General features: G+C 34.0%; 2 protein-coding genes across 2 annotated transcripts; one reads left to right on the forward strand and one right to left on the reverse strand.

Moving 5' to 3' along the window:
- Nucleotides 1-694: 694 nt before the first annotated feature.
- LOC111383374 (DELLA protein RGL1-like) lies at nucleotides 695-2,419 on the forward strand. The gene has a single exon (XM_023007483.1). The coding sequence runs from the start codon at nucleotides 695-697 to the stop codon at nucleotides 2,417-2,419; it is 1,725 nt and encodes a 574-aa protein (XP_022863251.1).
- Nucleotides 2,420-5,668: 3,249 nt separating this feature from the next.
- Nucleotides 5,669-7,678, reverse strand: LOC111383381. Its single transcript, XM_023007488.1, has 2 exons — nucleotides 6,742-7,678; nucleotides 5,669-6,270 (listed from the first exon to the last, which is right to left on the reverse strand). Exons 1-2 carry the CDS (start codon nucleotides 6,828-6,830, stop codon nucleotides 5,961-5,963), a joined length of 399 nt encoding a protein of 132 aa, XP_022863256.1. The 5' UTR covers nucleotides 6,831-7,678; the 3' UTR covers nucleotides 5,669-5,960.
- Nucleotides 7,679-14,512: the final 6,834 nt, after the last annotated feature.

A 14,512-nucleotide genomic window follows, 5' to 3' on the forward strand; every position in this document is an offset into this window, starting at 1 on the left:
TTACATATATTCTGGAGTACAATTGATAGTTCTGGAAAAATCATTCGTGATTGCTGCACAAGTAGTTTACAATCGTTGTATCTTAGGAGTGATTGTCTAAGGAGGTCGCAGCAATTATCGATGGACAATTTCACTTTATGATATCGTGCTGTCACGAGACTCGATCGGACTATAAGTCTTGTATTTCTTCTGAACATTACTGTAACTAATTATTATTCCAATAGTTTCACCTGTACTATAAGAGTTGTACATAAACCAATCAAAATGACAGTATTTTAAAACTATAGCTTGCATTTGTTTGGCTTGAATAAAAATTAGATTTTTAATACATTTTGATTAAAGTGTGAAATGTGTGTTCGAACTTTGAAGAGTTGATGAAAGTTATGGATCCCATGAAATATGTAATTGAAAACGAGTTTGGGGAAAAATGAGTTTTAAGAAATATCGGCCAAACAAGGGCCTAATTCGGTCACTTTCATATCAAAGATACTATTTACTGATGTCCTTATGTTGTTAAGTACGGCATATATTGATTTTTATACAAGGAAATATAAGACAGCATTGTAAACTCGTGAAAACAAATTTGTAAACAACTGTAATAGTATAAAATAGGCTATAATTTAAGGAAGCCTGCAGCATCTTACATTGAGATTGAGTGCAATATTTGGTCACATCAGTTGTTTTGTCTGAAGTTATGGATAAAAATAATTCTTCTAAGGCTTTTGAGAACGAGGACGGGAGGAAATTAGTTGAAAATGGCTTGCGTGGAAGAGAAAATTGGGTAGAGTCGTGGGGAACTGATTCGTTGGGTTCGAGCCTTGGGTTCTGTCAGGAGCACGAGAATATTTCCATGCAAAATCTGTTGTTGTATAAATATCAGCAAGAGAAACAACTGATAGAAGAGTTCGGGACTTTAAACGATTTGTATCTCGATGTTGTTTCTCCTCCTTTTCAATTTAGCAAGGAGGATATTAATCAGCTAGTTGGTATCACGTCTGAAACTTCCGAGCTTAATGAACCCAAGAAAGAAAGTTCTTGTGTTTTTCCTTCTGAATCCCTTGGGATTTCACGGAACTATGAAAGCGAGCTCAGAAGATTGAATGAACAAAGTCATGAAACAAATTACAGTAAGATCAATTTTGGGATATCATCAGTTGATTCGATTATCAAGTTGGCCGCAGAGAAGTTTCTTCAATCTAGTTCCTCTAGCATTGATGAGTTCTCTGTTCTTAGCCATCCGTATGCCAGTTCATTTCTAGGCCTCGGCAAAGAGGATATTGATAAAGATGTTCAACTTGTTCAAGATCTTCTACTCTGTGCTGAAAGGGTAGATAAAAAGCAGTATGATTCTGCAAGCAAGATCCTTGATAATTGTCTTACGCTGAGCTCCAGTAAAAGGAGTACCATCCAAAGATTAGTGTATTATTTCATTGGCGCTCTGTATGAGAAGATCGATAGGGAAACTGGAAGAAGTAATGGAATGTTTTTGGCGAAGAAACAGCCATTCGATGTGGAAAAAAGATTGATGAATTTGAATCCTACCATCCTTGCATTTCACGAAAAATTTCCTCTCTCCCAGGTTACACAATTCTCTGGGATTCAATCAATAATTGAGCATGTAGCAAACTCCAGAAAGGTACATATTATTGATCTCGAGATCCGAAATGGGATGCAATTCGCTATTTTAATGCAAGCTCTTGCAGCTCGACCTAAATGTCCACTCGATCATCTTAAGATAACTGCTATCGGAACAAACTCTCAGCCGTTGATTGAGGAGACAGGCAGACAACTAAAAGAATTTGCACAGTCTATGAACTTGAACTTCTCTTTTAAAACAATCATGGTAGAAGATATCCTAGATCTCAATAAAAGTCTCTTTGATCTTGATGCTGATGAAGCAATTGCGGTCTATGCAGCATACGTTTTCAAGAATATGATTGCACAGCCAGATAGGCTAAAATCTTTGTTGAAATTGATTAAAAATATGAATCTCCGAGTGATGGTTGTCATTGAATCTGAGGCAAATGATAATTCTTCATTTTTCGTGAATCGTTTTGTGGAAGCTCTTTTTTTCTATGGTGCATTCTTTGATATCCTGGAAGAGTGCATGAAGCATGATGAATCAAGTAGAACCATTTTTGAATCGGGAATTTTCGGTCCCATCATAAGGAACATCGTAGTAGCTGAGGGAGAGGAAAGAAAGTATCGACATGTGAATATAGATATTTGGAGGGCATGTTTTAGCCAGTTTGGGATGGTGGAGATACGGTTGAGCATGTCTTCTATTTATCAAGCGAATCTTCTCCTTAAGAACTTTGCTTGTGGAGGTTCTTGCTCGATTGATTTGGATGGGAAATGCCTAATTTTTGGCTGGAAGGGAACACGAATTAATTCAATATCTGCGTGGAGATTTCAATGACTACATGAACTATTTTTTTGCTTTTAGTGAAGTTTTCTGTATTATGCTTAACTTATATGAGAATTCCATAACTTGTATTGCAAGTACGGAGGTTGCAGAGTGAATGTTGAAAACTAAATTTATATAAATAGTCGTTCTCTTTCTCTAACAGTTTAAAATTTTAGATGAGGTGATTCAATGTAACATAAGGCTGGACAGAAGACTTGGGTCGTATCTCGTTGCCACTTAAACTTTTATCCAATATTGAAGTTATTTAGAGAGAATCTCGTTGGATAATTGAGAGAATGCATATGCACACATTGTAAATAAAGAAACTGGTAAAGTGGCACCCAAGCGTTCTATATGCCACCTTAGTTCTCTTATCTATCAGTCTAATATATTGGCCTTAACTCGAATGTCTTATTATAGACAATTTAGATCACATCCCAAGCCTGCCTAACATAATCTTGTGTGATGAATGAAATGCACTTCAGCTGATGGGATGAAAGATTGAGCCAACGGACAAAAGAAAGCCTTAAAAACTGATTAGTATAGCTGGCCGTATGTCCTTGGATTTACACTCACTGAAACTGCATTGGTGGCTGCATGTTTTTGGAATTAAATTGGTCATATTAGCATATCCTCATCATCATCATGAGTTACTTTTCATTATTTTTCATCATCCGCCTCTTGAAATATTGTGTAAGCTCAGAAATAGTGCTTCAGGTGAAATTTGAGTTGTTTAATGGAAAACCGAAAACCTCGCGTGAGGCAGGAATCTAGATGTAAAGCCTCAAACAAGTTGTCTAGGGAATAATATTCTTATTTATTCTTCTTGAGATTATATTTTGCTATATAAAGCACTTGATGCTGTTTTATTTTGGGAATATGATTCTCAAGAAATGGCTTCACACTCTGCAGAAACCATAGAAAATTAACAGATTCTGCCCAGAATTTCATGCCTTGATGAAGCAAAGAAAGAAAATCCATGTCCACCTTTAGCATCATAAATCTTTTGAACAAGTATTGCAACAAGATGAAACAATTCGGCAGGGGAAAAATAAGCGGAGCTCTGAAACAACAAGCTCTTCTCATGAATGTCAAGTATCAATGGCGGGCATCATAAAGTTAGCAAGATTGAGATTACTTCAGTCTAAATCCGAGAACACAATTGATTCCTATCTTGATAATCTTTCTGTTTTTAACCATCCTTCAGGAGTTCATTCCACTAGTTCCCGTGCCAATATAGATGTCGTGGAATTTGTGTTGTGTCTTCTTGTTGCCGCTGAAAAGCTCTCTATCCAACAATTTGATCTGGCAAAAAAAGGGCTGAGCCACTGTGCTTCTTTTGCTTCTGCTGCAGGTACTCTGGTTCAAAAGAAACATAAGATGTTATGGTTATCCAGAAGTACGGTTATTGAAGCAGTTATCGAGTAACTTATCAATTGAAGACGGTTGAACGACAAAGAGTAGTGGCAACAGTTAACGGCGGCAGTTCCACGACAAGTTAGCCACCATAAAGAAAGTGGGTAGTTATAAAGCAATCAAATAATTTCTAAGCGGTTGATCACGAAAAAATCATCAAGAGAATATAAAAGGAAGAGAAGACATAGAGCAAAGGACCCTGAATCAAACACTCTCAAATAGAGAATATGTAATTTCAATTTCTTAATTTAGACTTAAACATTTCTTTTCAGTACTCGTGTGCTTGCGCCCCTTGAAGACATTCTGTTTAGTTCCAATTGTAAAGTCATCGCCAATAAAACATCAATTTTTGGGACTTTGTCTCAAGAGGTTTGTTCCTTACACAATCGTCTGATCCCTTTTTAATTGTTAGCGACTACCAGCGCGAAACAGCCTTATAATTTTAGAGCATGTTTGGGAGTGATTTTGAGAATTGATTTTTTGACTGTTATGAGAAAAGTGGGGTCCACCCGTGAGAAAAGAAGTCAAATATGACGACTGTAATAGTGAAATAACGGTCAAAAAATCAATTTTTTTGGGGAAAAAATCCCTCCCAAACAACAGAAAAGTCATATGGTCAGGATTGAAACTAGGCTAAAAAACAGGCACCCCCTATTTGAGCTGCAGAATTTGACTGCCTCAAGGCTTGCCCAGAACAAGACTGCGGCCGGTTGGCTACCATCTCGTTTAGGTCATCATTATACTATCAAATCTTTATTCTTTACATACTATAGAAAGCGCAATACAGATGACATAATTAGTCCTTGTTTGTTTCTCATTTTTGAAAGAATGAAAATGAAAAATATAGTCGTTACGGGCCCCACACAAGATATATAAATTCAAATTTGGTGGATTGATATAATGAATAACGGTCATATTTTTCATTTTAATGAAAAAAGAATGAAAACCAAACATGGGCTTAGTTGAAGATGGCTAAAATTTATTAGGGAAATGGGGAGTGGGCGGGAGCAGGTGGAATTAAAAATTTCCCAACATTTTTATTATTATTAATAATATTATTTCTATTCCAATCTGTATCCGACCCAGTGGTAATACCTCAATTGGGTTATCAATATATTATTATTATTATTATTATTATTTATTTTTATTTTTTTTTATAAGAGGGAAAGCGCACTGCATGTAACACAATTAGTTGATGTTAACTAGCGTGCATTGGTTGAATTTATTAGACCATGAAAGTATAAAATTAAAATAAAATATAACAATATAAAAATATTGGGGTTGTTTTGGAGAATTTGGGGCAAGGATTATTTTCTTTGTCACATTGCATTTAATATATTCAAGGCGGGCTGGGGACGTGAGCAATTTTGTTGTCCTTAAAATTATTAGTGCCGCTCTCTTCTCTGTAACAATTTTTACTTATTTTGATGTTAAAAGACAAATATTTATATTGCCTCGTCAATTTGCCGTATTCTTTTTGGTACTATGTGCTAACGTGCAAAAAATTTAGAAACAGTCATTGTACGCTATACTCGTAATAATTGGTGTGTTGATAAGCTAAATATTATAAACGAATATAAATTTGCTGCATGTAACTTTAAATTATTATGTGGATTGATCGCATTTTTTATTTTATTTTTTTGGTTTACTACAAAGCAAAGCTACATGTGAATGTATCATTAATGTGTTAATACAATGTTAGCACAAATGTGGCTGTAGTTTAGTGGTGAGAATTCCACGTTGTGGCCGTGGAGACCTGGGCTCGAATCCCAGCCTTTTTACTCACATATGAAGAAAAAGAAAGAAATAGGCTATTATATAAATTAATATTCTTTTACTACATATAAACACAAACCTTTTACATGCTTTTACATGTTAATTTCTCTACGTTTACTTGAACAAGCTTAAAGGTAGAAGGTTTTAATACAATCAACTTAACTTCCATTTCACCACATTTAACTAAAATGTTATCGATGCATCTTCAACGATTCATAAAGACTTGGCACGCATACAATTAGCATAAAATGAGACAATAAACACCAATGTGTCATCCTTTTCCAAGAAGAATGATTCATCTAGCAGTGCAAATTAACAAAGACTCGTCCACCGAGTACGGTGCAGTCGTGCTTCCTTTTCTTTATTTGGGTGATGTAAGTGTATTAATACTCTGTGGTACAACTGGTTCGTCTGCTGAAACTTGTGCAACTTCATCTATATCTTCCTTGCTCATCTCACCAAAACTTCTCTTTTTGGACGAAGAGGTTGGGGTATCATCTCTCTCTTTCTCCGGCTGGGCTTCACTGCATGTTGGAGGAAACAATGGAGGTTCATGGCCACTTAGTTGGCAAAAGACTTTCTCAACAAGTTCGCTGATCTCCTTTCCCAAGCCACTCTGATCCAATATTAACTCCCACACTGATTTAGAAGCCTTTTCAAGCACAGGAGTTCTGCAAATAATATCTCACCGCATTATGTCCTCTACATCATATCTTATTTCCAAGGAATTGACACCGCGATAAATCAAATTTATTTTATGCTTTGTCAACTTGTACAAGTACATATTCATCAGAGAATTCAGATTTCTAGAGTTGAATGTGTAGGACTGGCGGCGTCCTAACTTCTTTAAGTTCATTGAATTCGGATGAAGTGGCTGAAGTAATATTCAAGCCACCAAATTACGGGTTAGAAGAAAGAAAACATAAGGATCTGAACATTATGACCCTGTGGTTCTCAGCTCAAGCAATGGGCTATCGCAACAGAATGGCATATATCACTCCTCTTAACATGTCTTTCATGACCTTATATCAAATCAAGACCATAACATCCCAGTAGACTGACGGAAGTGCAAAGGCCAGTTCATCAGCACGCTTCACCAAGACACTAAAATGGTACAATGAATACATAGTAAGATCACTTACTCAAGCTCCTGCCGAATTGCATCAAACAGCTCACGCTTTGTCTGTTTTTCTGCACCAGGAGTATTAAGAACCTTACTCTGCTCCACCATTTTTATAGTGTTATTCTTCAGCTCCTCCTACTTGACAGTAAAGTTGTTTAGTTTCTTCTCTCTTCTATTAGAATAAGTCAAGTTCCTACATCATCTCTAAGAATAAATGCAGCCTAATTGTTTTTATATTCATAAAATAAAGTGACTATGCTTGCTCAATAAATAAAGAATATATTATAAGAGGATAAGAAATCATCATTTTTGACAATATTTTGGACTCAATGGACATTAATTGTATTATATCATAGTTTTTTATACTAAAAATTTTAGATTTGTGAATGCTATTCTAAAATTCTAGATACCGGACCTCTATTGTCATCCTATATTCCGAAGCTCATCCTAGACTAGAGCAAAAGGACAAGGGCTAGACTTTGCACCCCCTCGAGCTCACGTCTCTATGCTACGAATGATTACAAATCCATAAAATGTGGCCGTATATAAACTAGTTATTGCCTTACCTTTCCTCCAAAACCTAAACCACTTCATGTGGTACACTGTGAGCTTCAATTTCTCATTCACCCAAGCCTAGTTCTGTCCAAGTAAATAAAAGGTTTCAATATATTCCAAAAAAAAGAAACAGGTCCACCCAAAATTATGCCAAAATTCCAATAATATCCTCTTCTTAACAAAACCAGCACTAATTCTTTTCTGAATCCCAATTACAAATCCCATTATCTGAAAAGAAAAGAATCAAAATTTCATTAAATTTCTTAACGTACTAAAGCTTGTGTTAGGGTGAAATTCAAGTTCTCGGTGATATGAAAATTAGAATCAAACACGTGTTCGAGCTACTTAATGTTTTAAGATGGTATTACAGCTCAAATGATCAATTCAATAATTTTAAACAAAACAATAATGAAATTGCTCAATTTCGTACAGTGTGAACTATAAGCGCGAATAACTGTTGGGATATACGAGTCCAAAGTGGAACAGTAGACGAGCCGTTTCATTCGAGGTCACCTAATATGCTGATTTGTTTCGTGATGATCACTACTTTAATTTATTTTAATTTTGGCCCCGTTTGATCCACGTTTTTTCAAAAAAAAATATATATATATTTTGTTAAACAGTTATTTGACATAATTTTGACCATACATTTTTCAATCAAATAATATTACACGCAAATTTAAAAATATTTTCTTATTTTTTAATTATACATTTTCCATCAATACACTAAGTTACTGGTTACATTAAGAATTCTATTAATTTGGATAACGGTTATAAACGGAATGGTAAAAATGAAATCAAAGTATGAGGATTAAGGTGCATGATAACTTTGAGACACGTTTTACATACTTGGTTTTCCAGAGTAGGTAATTTTTGGGTTTGATCAACTGGATCATATCAGTGTGTTGGTTTAGTGAGACAAGGAAATTGCTATAAAATGATTTTTCCTCTTTTACGTGTCTATCAAGAATTAAAATTATTTTTTATTATGAAATTACATGTTATGTTTCTTGACAAAGCTATTTTTATTCATTTTCGCAAGATGATGTTTCCTTTTTTACTTTTGATGTCTTCATGTGTCCTTTTAACACTATTCAAGTCTTTTTAGAATTGAATAATATTATTTGCAGTCACTTATTATTGTAGTCGTTTAACGTGACACGCATGTGGTGTTTAGTGATTTGATATATGTGACAAGAAAAAATTACCATATCAATATATCAAATTATAAATCGTCATATAGGATGTAACGTAGGACGACTACCGCAGTGAACGTAGACCTAGAGCATGTTTGGCCAAGTACAAAGAGTTCATGTTTGAGAAATTTACCTATAAAATAGAAAAGAAACTGAAATGTCCTCAACTGAAATTTTAATTATTTTTAAAAACTCTTCGAAATTTATGCTCTCGAAATTGAGATTTTAATGAAATTTATTAGAATCCATTGAAACTAGCTATCCCATGATGAAGTTTTGTTAGATTTCAATGAAATCATTTAAAATTTAAGTATTCTCAATAATTCGTGAATATTTCATTTATAAAGGGATTTTAAAAGATTTAGATGGATTTCAAATTTAAAAATAAAAATAACAAAATCTTTGAAAATTTTAATATATATATATATTAAAATTCATAAATCTCAGTTGAGATTACCCATAAAATTTTGAAATAAATTATGTTTTATTAATATAAGTTACTTACTTTGATAATAAGTTAAAGGTTAGCTTCAAAAAGTAATTTTTTTTACTTAAAAGTAAAAAGATAATAAATGATTCGAGCAACGAATTATTTGAATGTAACTTTACTTCTATTCGCCTCAATCAAAACATGCTCCTAATTGTAGGCTTTTCATGATTTAAAATTGTTGACTTTAAAAAAATGTGTTAATGGAATCTTGCGATCCTCCCTTCCATGTAAACATCACCTACACACTAAAACACTCATTAGAAGGCAAAAGTCGTTGGTCAAGAAAATGGTCCGATGACTGCTTATACTCCGACGATCAAGTCAACGGCTGTACAAAATATAAAGAAAATGCAAGAGACAGGAGATGGGGTTTGGCTAAGGTTTTATTCATACCTTGTTTATGAATGGAAACACAGACACACACATATCACTACTACATAAAAAAAGGGAACGAGAAGGTACTGTAGTTAGGAACAGTGAATTCGTTCATTTTATCACACTGTAGCTATATATATATTTTTTGCCTTCCCTATTCCATTTCCTTTTTTTTATACACTTTTACATGCATTTACAGTATAAAACGATATCGTTTCCCTACATTGAATGACAAAACGACGCCGTTTTATTCCATTAATATGATAAAGGATTGAATATATCTTGTACATAAATTTAGAAAATGTTAATTATTTAATTAATAATAATTAAATCTTGATAAATATATATTATATTCACTCATTATCTTAATGTTTGAGATGAATTTTTTTTTAAATGAAAAAAAATCAAGATAATGACTAAAATCGAGAGTCCTAACTTTAAGGATTATCCTTTTCAACTCTGCATCTAGATAGTATTCCATCCTTCAAAAATTCAAATGTTAGAACATTGAATAAGAGATAATGAAATAAAATATAATCTCAAAAATTTAAGTGAACGAATTGTAACTATCATTTTACACCAATACTAATAAAAAAACTAAACGATTTAACAAATTAAAGAAACAAAAAAAAAACTGCAGGCAAAAATAAAACAAAAAGTTACTATAAAGTTTTTTAATTAAAATTCAAAAAATTACGTTTTATCATAAAATGAAAAGAATTAAGAAGAATTTTAAATTAAACAAAAAAAATATTTATAATATGAATAAAACAAATTTATAAAAATAAAAAATAAATGAGAAAAAAACGAAAAAGAAATCTTCATGCTGCACGACGATCACTTATGGAGAGAATTTCTCGATGTAATTCTCTCCGTGGAAGGATACCACTCTTATTTTTATTTATTTTTTAAATTTGTTTTGTTCTATTATAAATAATTTTTTTTCGATTTAAAACTCCTTTTAATTCTTTTCTCTTTATCATAAAACTTAATTTTTCCAATTTTAATTAAATAATATTTATATATTATTTATTTAATTTTTATAACTTTCTTTTGTTTAATTTGTTTTGTTTTTATTATATTTTTTTGAAAATTATTTTAAAATTTTTTCTTTATGTTATAAATAATTTTTTTCGATTTAAAATTCTTTTTAATTCTTTTCATTTTATGATAAAACGTAATTTTTTCAATTTTAATTAAATAATATTTGTTTTTAATTTTAATTAGTTCAATTTAATTAAAAAAGCTTTATAATTTTTTTCCTGAAATTCTTTTATTTTGTTCTTTAATTTGTTAAATCATTAAATTTTTTTTATTAGCATTGGTGTAAAATGATAGTTACAATTCGGTTCACTTAATTTTTTGAGATTATGCTTTATTTCATTATCGCAGCCTTCTATCTTTTACTCTTAGTCATTGGCTTTATTGTTTCTCCAGGGCCATCAGGAATATATCACATACCTTAACTCGAAGGAAATGGGCCCTTGGAAAACAATTAAGGGAAACATCAGGGCTGTATAATTTTGTAGTGTTGAAGGCTTGGAGTATTCAACACGTCCAGGTTCTGGGGAGAACTGCCGTAAAATGACACTTAAATTTGTTGATACATCTTCTGATGTGGTGGGCAAATCATTTAAGTTGACACTACCTGAAGTGACTGAATTTCCAGATTTTCTTGTTGAGAGAAGCAGGTACGATGCAGCTGTGCAAAGAAACTGGACCTCCCGAGATAAATGTTAAGTCTGGTGGGAAAATGCGGGCGAGGAAGATGGGAGTTGGTGGGAAGACCGAATTTTAACTGTGAAGCCCAAATCTCTTGAATGACAGTCCATGGGAAAGATCGGTAATAAAGTACAAAAACGGTGCCACTGAAACACATCAATATAGTCCTTGGGAGCTTTATGATGCTGACACACAGTTGGAACAACCTCATATTGATAATGATATTAAAGACAGGCTGCAGCATGCTCTTGCCAAGCTGAAGCTATCTCTAGATAAAGCCTAGGTAAAGAGACTTTTTTTCGCTCTGAAGGGAGTTGGAAATCTGGATTCTTAAATGCTTTGCCCTTTCTTCCTTCCATCCAGGATTATTATGGGAGGGCCGTATTACATGACCACATCGGTTGACACATCACACACACATGGGAACTCGGCATTATTTTATTCGCACGGGACCCACACCTCGACTGTGAGAGGTGTGTCAACCTTTATGTCAAACAATGTGGTTTAGTAGCATTTTTCATTATGGGATTAGCAAAACTGAAACACGTTTCACAGAAGACAAATTTTGCCCCCGTTTGCCCCCCATTTTCTAAAAATGAAAACGGGTTGAATAGTGGTTTTTTGGAAGAATGAGCGGTTGAAAAAGAAGTAAAAATTTTTGATTTACATATAATATTATTTTATGAAAAATTGTGTGGTTGAAAATAGGAGAGAAAAAAATAGAATGTAATTTAATAAGGGCCAAACGAGAGCTTTATGAGTAGAAGTAGACCCTTCCCCTGCCAGAGTGAATAATATTGAAAATTAAACTCGCGTCTCTATCATATTACTGTATTAAATAAAAAACATCTTATGTTAAAAGAATTGGATAGGATTGATTGAAAACTTTGAGAATCGGTAAGCCGTTAAGCCTAAAAGTACCTTAAATTAACTTCTAGGCTTAGCCGCATGCATGTCTCAACTTTCTTAGAAGTTGCTTTATCTGGGGTCTTTTAGTTCCGAAACTTAGTGTCCGTTTCATCGCGAAGATGAAATTTGAATGGAAAGAAAAAGAACTCCAGGGAATTAAATTATCTATAAATTGTTTTACTCGAAATTGTCAATTAATAATGTTTGATTAGTATAATTTTTCACCCGAAAAATGTTGAAATAAAAGTGTCTTTTGGTGTTTGTTTGATTTTATTTTTATGGAAATTGTCAATTTAGGATATCATCTTTTATAATTGTTCCGAGAACTTTTTTCCATTGCCCAAAAAAAAAAAAAAATTAGAAATCATCTATCTTTTGGTATTCGTTTGACTTTGTTTTATATGAAAATTGTTAATTTAAGGGATATCCTCTTTTACAATTATTCCTCGAATTTTTTTCAATATCCGAGTTGGTGGAGTAGGTGGGAAATGAAATTTAATTTCCATTTTCTATGAAAAATAAGGGTATCAAACAAGGCTTTAACTTTTCCAACAAAAGTCTGTCTGTCTAAGCTTTGTAGTTAATTTTCAAGTAATCTTTTTTTAAACGTGTTTTAACTTTTTTAGAATTTTCAAGTACTTTCCTTGGGATCCTTTTTATTCCAATATTTTTTTTTTTGTTTTAATGACAGGGTAACCTGCAGCCGCTACACTTTGAATGCACATTGGATAAACTCTCTGACTGATGCAATAGCTTGCAAACCACGCCAACCATGTAAATTGCACTAGGCAAGCCTGATGTGACACTCGATTGAGAAAGTATTGGTAAAGGGAATCGAACTCGTGACCAAATACCTTCTTTTTATTCCAATACTTGCTTTCATAACGAGCAACTATTTACTTTCCCCAATTACATTTACCTTTTTGGCTTAGCTTAACATGCTATTAGTAAAGAAGAATTCAAGCACTCGATTATATTTATTTTTGTAGACCTATTATGGTGATTGCCTCTAATAGAATGCGATTTCGATATCTGTTGAATAGAATTTATTATAGATGAGATAACCTTAAGCTTGTTTGGGAGTTGTTTATAATCAATTTACACGAGGATATTATTCATAGGTCCTGAATAAAAAGTGGTTTGACCGATTATGAACATATTATTATCGGGTACTAAACAAGGGAATGTTGAGAATTGATTTGCTTATTTTACTACATTAACTTGCTGGTTCCCGGTTCCTTTTGTCTTTGGAAGTTATTCGAGAATAACTACTACAGAAGTTTGGAGGCTATAAAACACGACATCGAAGTGATGCTATCTAATGTCGTGTCATACTTCGGAAGAAATGCAGAAGTTTCCATAAAAATCGAATGCCTGTCCAACTGGTTCACCCGGACGCTATTATCATTGTAGTCGAGTGGAATACAATTTTGTAGAAAAATTAGATTGCTACTGAGCATCTCTTATCTCGTATATAATCTTTCCGTTTCTAAATGTTAATTTTCTTGTTCTTTCTATCCCCTAGTAGGAGTTCTGGATTTTAACAACATCAAGGTATAGGCGTAGCAAAATTAGCTGATAACTGGTGAAAATTACCCAGCGAAAATTTCTTTGATGTACAGTTTTTCATTCTGAAAATCAGCGTCAATGGAAAAAATTACTATTGGAAGTGAAATTATTGGATGGGCTGTCGGTGGAGGTAATGGGGGGTGGTGCTGGGCTGCCCATATAAATATCTTAGAAGAAAGAGGAAATTACAAAAAACAGGTGTTCAAAAAATACAATTCTAAAACCAGGTACAAAGTTTAATAATGCATAAATCAGATTTTCGTAAAAAATTAAAACCCCCTATATATTAAAACCCTAATTCATTTTATTTCTCTCTCTCTCTCTCTCTCACACACACACACTCAAACACACGGAATAGTTGCACGCCCTCTCTCTCTTGTTGTAAACTCACAACTGTACCAATTCGACATTCAGAACTCCTTATCTTCAGTTGTCGCCTGCCGTCATCGCCCAGCCCACGAATCGTTGGCCAGGAGCGCGAATCGCTATCGTGCAACTGCAGATCCACCCTTCTCCCTTTTGAATTATTCGTCACGTTGACTACCTCCGAGCGCCGAAAGAAGAGAGGTCATAGCCAGAGATGCGTCACATTGACTGCCTCCGAGCCACCTTGAGCATCGTTGCATGGTGGAGCTCACAGTGAGTCTCGCATCACCGGCGCTGCTAGCTTCTCTATGCAACATGGATATTGGTGGTCTTGGTGAGGTTTTTGTGGGGGTGACGGTGTGGTGATGGTGCAGCGGTGGTAGTATGGTTGCGGTGCTCTCTCACTGCTAGAAATCTGAGCGCTGCGACTACTACGAAGTCGTCACGGCGTTGGTTCGAGTGCTAATCTGTGGTATGTGTGCTGATTTATGTGATTTGTGTAGTGGTGCTGGATATAGATGTTGTAAAATGGGTGGTGTGGGTGTGGTGGTGATGTGTTGTGGGCATGGTGTTACTGGCATGGTGGTGCTCATGATGGTGGAGGCAAG

The sequence above is a fragment of the Olea europaea genome, unplaced genomic scaffold (genome assembly GCF_002742605.1).
Source record: "Olea europaea var. sylvestris unplaced genomic scaffold, O_europaea_v1 scaffold2668, whole genome shotgun sequence".
NCBI lineage: Eukaryota > Viridiplantae > Streptophyta > Magnoliopsida > Lamiales > Oleaceae > Olea > Olea europaea.

Bases quoted from the DNA above. Each gene is read 5' to 3' on its own strand.
- LOC111383381 (XM_023007488.1), bottom strand. From the start codon at position 6,830: ATGGTGGAGCAGAGTAAGGTTCTTAATACTCCTGGTGCAGAAAAACAG. The intron at 6,271-6,741 runs GTAAGTGATCTT...TATTATTTGCAG, and splicing joins GCAATTCGGCAGGAGCTTGA to AACTCCTGTGCTTGAAAAGG.
- LOC111383374 (XM_023007483.1), top strand. From the start codon at position 695: ATGGATAAAAATAATTCTTCTAAGGCTTTTGAGAACGAGGACGGGAGG.